Source organism: Helianthus annuus, chromosome 15, assembly GCF_002127325.2.
Source record: "Helianthus annuus cultivar XRQ/B chromosome 15, HanXRQr2.0-SUNRISE, whole genome shotgun sequence".
NCBI classification, from domain to species: domain Eukaryota; kingdom Viridiplantae; phylum Streptophyta; class Magnoliopsida; order Asterales; family Asteraceae; genus Helianthus; species Helianthus annuus.
Genome location: NC_035447.2, coordinates 60270883 through 60278985, shown reverse-complemented (window position 1 = coordinate 60278985; position 8103 = coordinate 60270883). Strand labels below are relative to the sequence as shown.

The 8103-nt window shown below is 30.9% G+C and overlaps 1 protein-coding gene across 1 annotated transcript; it reads right to left on the bottom strand.

Moving 5' to 3' along the window:
* Positions 1–1818: 1818 nt before the first annotated feature.
* Positions 1819–6389, bottom strand: LOC110877850 (GDSL esterase/lipase At5g45950). The gene is made up of 5 exons (XM_022126071.2): positions 6072–6389; positions 5673–5803; positions 4559–4792; positions 2229–2475; positions 1819–2134 (listed from the first exon to the last, which is right to left on the bottom strand). Exons 1-5 carry the CDS (start codon positions 6334–6336, stop codon positions 1950–1952), a joined length of 1062 nt encoding a protein of 353 aa, XP_021981763.1. The 5' UTR covers positions 6337–6389; the 3' UTR covers positions 1819–1949.
* Between the last annotated feature and the right edge of the window lie 1714 nt (positions 6390–8103).

Sequence of the window (8103 nt, the reverse complement as noted above, 5' to 3'; positions counted from 1 at the left end):
TTAATTGCTACTTACTATTGTGAAATTAAACTTATATATTATTATTATATTATTATTTTACATTATTAATTAGTTTTGATTTTGATGGTGTTTCTTTTATAGTTAGGCTTTAATGTAACGTCTTTTGTTATTCCTAGTATATATAACATTATGACGTATTCATTTAATCTATTCTAGATATAATTTTATTTAATATTGTTGGGATATGCTAATTTTAATCTACTTTTGCATATAAATAACTAGGTTAGAACCCCGTGTATTACACGGGTTGAATAAATGTAATATATTAAATAATAAAAACTTATATCTTTATGAACCTTGTATATTGTACGGGTTAAATAAATGTAATTTTATATGTCAAATAATAAAAAGTTATATCTTTAAAAACCATGTGTATTACACAGATTAAATAAATGTAATTTTGTATACTAAATACTAAAAACGTCGTATCTTTAAAAAAACTCGTGTATAATCGGGTTGAATAAATCTACCAAATAATAAAAATTACATCCTTAAAAACCCCGTATATTACATGTGTTGAATGGATATAAAAAAGAGTTATATTTTTAAAAACCATGTGTATTACACAGATTATATAAATGTATTTTTGTATATTAAATACTAAAAACGTCGTATTTTTAAAAAACCCGTGTATAGTCGGGTTAAAAGATCTACCAAATAATAAAAAAAATTATATCCTAAATAAATGTAATTTTGTATATTAAATACTAAAAACGTCGGATCTTTAAAAAAAATCTATGTATAGTCGGGTTGAAAAATCAACCAAATAATAAAAAAATTATATCCTTAAAAACCTGCGTTTTACTCGAGTTGAATAAACATAATTTTGTATACTAAATAATAAAAAAAGCTATGTTTTTAAATAATTAGGATAACATTTAATATTACTTTATTATTTATATATTTAATATAAGATAAGTAGATAAGAGAGGTATTTGTTTTAAAAATATATATTAAATTAACAATTTCGATTTGAGGATAATATTTTATTAAAGTATGATAAGATTTAATATTAATTTATTATTTATTTATTTTGATAAATATAAATTTGAGGATACCTTCAATGAATGACACGTGTCCAAAAGTTGGTTTCTTTTATTATAGTAGTTAGATTAGGGTCGTAAACGAACCGAACGTTCAGCGAACAGTTCGTGAACCGTTCGGTGGAAAGTTCGTTTATGTTCGTTCGCTTAATAAATGAACGAACATGAAAAAGAAATTTCGTTCGATTAATTAAATGAATGAAAATGAACAGAGGTCTCGTTCGTTCGATTGTGTTTGTGAACGTTTGGTAAGGTGTTCATGAACATTCGTTCATTTGCGTTCGTTTATGTTCGTTTGTTTGTGTTTTAATTAAAGAACTTTTGTACTTTCCTATATTATCTATACTTTTTATATTATTAAACTTTTTTTTTTTATTTTATTACCCTAACAATTAGACTAAGAAACCCACTTTTACCTTGTTTATGCACCATTTCGCTTTCCTTTCTCATTATTTACATCGTCGAATACGATCAACCTCCGTTCCACAATATAAGGATTCAAGTTCCAGTGCTACTCTCTGGGCCATCTACCTTTATCCTTCGCCGCGTTCGACAAATTTATTTGTGTTCTTGAACCGTTCGCGAACACGCTCATTTCCTTAATGAACGAACACGAACATAAAATCTCGTTCAGTAAGTGTTCATGAACCGTTCGTGAACACATTTATTTCCTTAACAAACGAACACGAACAAGGCCTTGTCCGTGTTCATTCAGTTCGTTTACAACCCTATATAAATTTGTTCAATACCGTGCCGCACAAGGCAAGAGCATAATCCACTACATTATTTAACATATCATCATTACATACACTACAACGAAAGCTACACAACCATAATTCTGACTAAATACATATATATTATATATAGAGGGGGTTTGTAGCGAAATTAGGCAAGAGTCTTCATAAGAGATTTGAGGGCTTCTTCAGATATAATTTTATACATTTCCTCAGTAAAATGAACAGCATCCCAGTAAACATATTTGCTTCTGTTAGCACAAGTAGGCAAACCTTTACAGCCTTGCCCATAGTCTAATCCTGATCCACAACAGCCCTTTGATGTCTCCACAAAACCTACCATGTATATTTTGAATTTCAAATAAAAATAACAATATATATAATTGTATAATGTATATGTTCATGGAACTTCTTCAAAAGTTGTACTGACCATATTTTTTCGGGTTTTGAATCGTGTCCTGTATGAGTCCATAAATGTCTACGTAGAAAATTTTCATCGCTAATGATGGTCCAAGGGTAGCCATGAGGGATTTAATCTTGGAGTTAAAGGAAAGAGCCGCGTTGTTGTACTCATCATCGCACTTGACTGTGCCTCTCAGCGCTCTAATGAGTGGAGAGCATCCAAATGGTTCCATTCCCACCACCGCCAATCGCGTTGCTCCTTCAGCATGCATTACCTATGAAACCAAAGATTTTTGTTAGGTGAAAACATGCAGTAAGAAATTTACAAGAGAAGGAAGCATGCAATATGATGTTTTGGCACAAAAGACATATAACACCACGCTTATGAGTTATGACATGATCATGCACGTACGAGCAGAGTTGTAGAGCTCATAAGCAGTGCACGAAAAGATATTGTCGAGCAAGATCATGCGGCACACTGCCAAAGGCCCAGCTATATAGTACCCGAATTTCATCATTCGAGGCTCCAATTTCATAACTAAAGATTTTCCCCAATTTTGCAATGGGGGAACGTACCCCCATTTGTTACTTTTTATACCCCTTTTTCATAAAATCACATTTAAACTTGTCATATTTACCCCCTAAACAAGTCATATTTTTTGAAGTATTTTTTTTGTTACAAAACAAATTCAAAAGTGTAAAAATATATTATAGACGTTTTAAAAAAATGTTTATTTTTATGTTTATTTAGAAAAACCATATTTTTTAAAAGGTTTTCAGATATTTTTTACACTCTCTCAAATAGTATTTTGATTATATTTTCTTTTATTGAACATCCTTACAAATTACTAATAACGTTTTTCATATAAAAACAATAATAAAAAAAGTTTTGAATTTTATTTTTGAAAAAAGTCTACATTATATTTTTTCCTCGTCTAGTATTTTAAATGTCTTATATTTATTATTTTTAATATTTTAAAATGTTTTTTTTTTTGAATGATTTGAAGTGGGTATATGATGCGTGGTCGAAAACCGATGATTATTCGTAATTAATATTTGTGAATCAACCCTATCCATTTGTTTTGCTTTAGAAAAGTGTTCACTTCGATCCAAGTCTTAAACTGGTTTTAACTTGTTTATAACATATTCTTTACACTAATTAAATTTGAATTTATATAGATTGTTAATTTATAGTTTGATAAAATAAATTTAGTATCTATTGTCTATTTGTTCACTTACATAGATGATCTGTAAACGTTATTTTAAAAAAAATTATTTTTTTTCTTTTTTGATAAATAAAAATTGTTAATTATTTTATAAACACGTCAACAGTATTAAAAAAATATAAAAGTAAGACCTTTAAAATACAAACTAGACGAGGAAAAAACATAATATAGACTTTTTTCAAAAAGAAAGTTCAAAACCTTTTTTATAATTTTTATAAGAAAAAATGTTATTATTTATTCGTAAATATGTTCAATAAAAAAACATAATCAAAATACTATTTGAGAAAGTGTCTTTAGAAACAATATATGAAAACTTTTAAAAAATATGATTTAAATAAAAATTAAAAAATAAATATTTAAAAAAACGTCAGTAATCTTTTTTTACACTTTTGAATTTGTTTTGTAACAAAAAGAATATTTTTTAAGATGATGATTTGTATAGGGGGTAAATAGTAAAAGTTTTAATGTGATTTTATAGGAAGAGGGTATAAAAAGTAATAAGAGGGGGTATATTTAGCCTACCCCTTTTGCAATTTCCAGTTTTTAGGGTAAAAATGTGTAAAACACCCATTGTCTTAATTTATGCATTTATTATGTTTTTAAAATCTATATTTATATAAAAGTGTCATAGTCGAATATTTGTCAATGTCTTGCATAATTATAAATTCCTATAAGGGCCCTTACTGCATTATTTTTGGCATTCAATTCTATGCTATTTTCTTTTAAGAATTCTCCCTTTTTACTTGTTCTCCCTCTCCTTTTTTAACGGTAAATTTGGATCACTAACGGACCACTGGATATCATCGTGCCATTAGCGGAACCATCCGATCATATCCATCTCCACAACGCAATAATGCATATACACCATTTCAGAAGAAAAACCAATAAATCTAGAACCCCCCCCCCCCCCCCCCTTTTGGGAATGAACCAGGACCTAATGGACGAATGGTCCATAAGGCTTATCCCACTAGGCTATCACGTTCCTAAATGTGGGAACAAATCTAGCTATCACATTTAATGTTTGTTTTTAGACAATCATCATTAAAATGTTTACGTATTTCAGTAATATGGGTTGTTTTTAATGTTTCACTAAGTATAAGATTAGTTAAAAACAAATAAATAAGATACATACCTTGATGTATTTGGTCATGGCAGAAATCAAGAAATCTTGATACTTGTCTATGGTGAATTGCTTAGAACGTGTAGGCTCCACATAATAGTTTTGTAGGAAGTCATTAGTACCCATGCTCAGTAAAAACACACTATTTGTGACGATTTTTCGACCTCTTTTCTTTCCCACCACCCTTCCTAGCCTTGCCTTGTATTCCCGAAAATACTCCAGTTGCTTTGATAGTGATATCACATTCTATTTCAAGCAAAAATAATTCAATCAAAATGAAAATACGACCACTGGTGCAAGAAACTTGGCCAGTAAAACTTACGTAAACGTCTACAACAAATTGCGACCGAACTTTTAATTTATTTAGATTAATTTACTTTTTTCAGTTTTTCCATTTTTTTTGAAGTATCCAGAAATTTTTTGGTAAAGTTATTCTACAAAGTCTTCTAAAATAAGAAGTGTACAAAGACGATCGCAAAATATAACACAATGTCCAGCAAAATATAACACAATGTCGAAAAAATATAAGACAATATCGAATAAAAAAGACACAATGAGTCACAAAAAATAAACAATGACGAAAATATAGAAAAAGACAAAATGATGAATAAAAAGACACAATAATGTAAACAAAAATTCTAAAATCTACAAGTTAAACATCTAAAAGCTCAATGAAACGGTTTTAATTAATGCCGCTTGAATAATGTCAATCGAAGTCCATTTGATACCATTCTTACGATTTCTTATTTTTAGAAGACTTTGTATTTGATAATAACCTGCAATTTTTGGGACCAATCTGCGACCGAACTTTTTATTTTATATTTAGGTTAATTTACTTTTTTGGTTTTTCCAACTCTTTTGCAGTAGCCAACAATTTCTGGGACCAATTTGCGACTGGTATTTATAATAAATCTTGGTTAATTATATTTTACCATTTTTGCAGCCACATTAGGACTTAGAATAAGTGGTCACAAAATTTTTGACCGTTTTGTTACTTATTTGTGTCACTCTTAAATTAGTGCCTATCTTAATATTGTAATCAGTCAATTTGCTAGCATGTATTTTCAGTTGCAAATTTTGATAAAATGCTAAGTTTTCTAGCAGTGAACATCTTAAAAAGTATTACCGAGAGCTGCGCTGTAAGATCATCGTAACCAGAACCGCCTGATGCAAAACTAATACCCTTAACAAGTTTCGCATTCGTCAAATTTGGATCAAGATATGCGGGTATAGCTTTCGTGTGACCCAATGCATCCGCTGGAAAACAAAACAATGAAAATGATAAAGTATACATAAGATCGATGCTTACCACAAGAAATACTATATGGAGGTTAGGTAAACGTTTCCTTTTTTAACGTGAAAAGATGGAATATAAATGATTTGACAACTAACGTGAAAAGATGGAATATAAATGATTTGACAACTTTAAGAGGTACGACTAGTAAAAATGAACCTGGTACATTTAGTACAACCCTATTTATAACAGTAAAACCTGATTTTGCAAAGAGTAAAATTTGTGCTATACCAATGAGATCAGTGGCAAGTCTTCCGTTAGTAAACCGACCGGTGGGTCGACCGTCGTAGAAGTCTTTACCGTAAGGCAAGAAGTTAACCTTTAGGTCCGTCATAAGGTTATTGTTGTTACCAGGATCGACACTAGAGTCACCAAACACGTAAATGCAGGACACATTGTTCTTGGCTGCAATACGCCTTAGTTGTGCTACGTCTATAGCTTTTGCATGTACAACCAGCACAACCAAGAGTACAACAAAAGCCTTTATGAATACCATTTTAGGGTTTAGTAGTGTGAAGCTACTCTGTTGATGGTTAGATTTGAGTATCACTGGCCTCTCTTCTGGAATATATTAACAGGCAACAGTAACACAGGTATTTAATTTTGTTAGGTTGAGACTTAAATGATTTATCAGAATAACAGATCAAATTTATTATTTCACTCATGTAGCTATCATGTAGGTGTAAACGAGCCATGCAACTCGTTAAAAACTCCAATCAAATCAATCTTAAACAAGCTCGTCGCAAGCTTAAACAAGCCTATAATTATCGTTTTATATAAAGTTTATGATAAAATTACTGAATAACATATCGTATATTATATATCATTTACATATATATAAAAGTAATATTAATTAATATATACAAATAATATTAAATAAACCGAACTCAAACTTGAAAAACTACCCACGAACTGATTTTAAACTTGAAAAATTACTCACGAGCTCGAAATCTCATAAGTTAAATCTGGCTTAGGTATGGCCTTACAAATACCATTCACTACTACTACATCTAGTGGTTACATAACCCAATTATATTAACAAATATTTCCTAAGAAATCAATTTAACAACCAAAAGATAACTTTTTTATTGGAATCATGCAATCTTCTCTTCCAGCTACAAGTAGAGTGTTAAAGTATATATTTTTTAATAAGTTCAAAGTTAACAAATTTTCGGAGTTAGTGCACCCTTTATTTCCTCCTTTGTTTCCGCCCCTATTTTTTAAGGGATTTAAAGATACAACTCATTTCATTTAAGTTTTCTACCTCCGTCTTCCACCTAACTTGTACTTCTCTATTTCTTTATCCAAATAACCAGCTCCACTTCGTTTCTTCGCCTTAGGGTGGAGGGTATTATTGCGGGGAGGGGGATTGCCGCACTGAGAACGATTGCCGGTGGTGGATCGGTGAGTGGGGAGTGGTGATTTCGGTGACTACTCACTGATGCGGGAAGGGGGGGGGGGTTAATGGTGGGTCCCAACCCCTTTCAACCAATCACAATTTTTTTTTTAATTTTTTACCACTCTCTAGGTGTTTGAACCAATGTCAGTGATTAGTGATTGCGTGCAAAATGAGGAGTGGAATGCGGACTTGACATGACATGATATTATTGACTAGAGAATAACTCAAACACCCTAATGATTGAACGATGCCCTCCACCCTTAGCGTTATTTAAGCGTCAGGACTGAAAAGAATAAGATGCACTCAATAAATTCAGTTACATTTCAACTAAAATTTTACAACTACCATAACTCTAAGAAATTGATTAATAACACTAAATATTACATGATATTAGAAATAGGATACTCATATGGATATAACCATTTAAGTTGATTTGTTTAGAGTAAATTATAAGTTTTGTCTTTTATGTTTATATCAAATTTCAGGGGCTGTCTTGGCCAAAAGTTTACAGGCGGTGTCTTTAACCTTTTAAAATCTTGCACGTTTTGTCCTTTAGACTAAACCTGGTTAGAAATCTCAGTTAAAAACTGTCATGTGTAATGCACATGAGGGTAAAATGATAATTTCCCTCTCAACCCTTTCTAACTCAACACTCACTCCATCATCTTCCCCAAATTAAAATGATTCTGAGCCTTAATACCTAATAAAGAAATTAATTACTTCAAACCGACTAAGACACAAGTGAGTTAACCATAACCTCAAGCACCTGCTGCCTGTTCAGTTTCCCCAATCCACCATACCCTAGGGTTTTCAGATCTCAAATTCAAACACGACGACGATGACGAGGTAGACACAACAGGCATC

What these genes read in the sequence shown, in the direction of transcription:
- LOC110877850 (XM_022126071.2), bottom strand. Translation starts at nt 6,336, where the DNA reads ATGGTATTCATAAAGGCTTTTGTTGTACTCTTGGTTGTGCTGGTTGTA. An exon ending in CCATGACCAAATACATCAAG is followed by an intron (nt 2,476 to 4,558) that starts GTATGTATCTTA and finishes TTGGTTTCATAG; the next exon opens with GTAATGCATGCTGAAGGAGC. An exon ending in TCAAAACCCGAAAAAATATG is followed by an intron (nt 2,135 to 2,228) that starts GTCAGTACAACT and finishes TATACATGGTAG; the next exon opens with GTTTTGTGGAGACATCAAAG.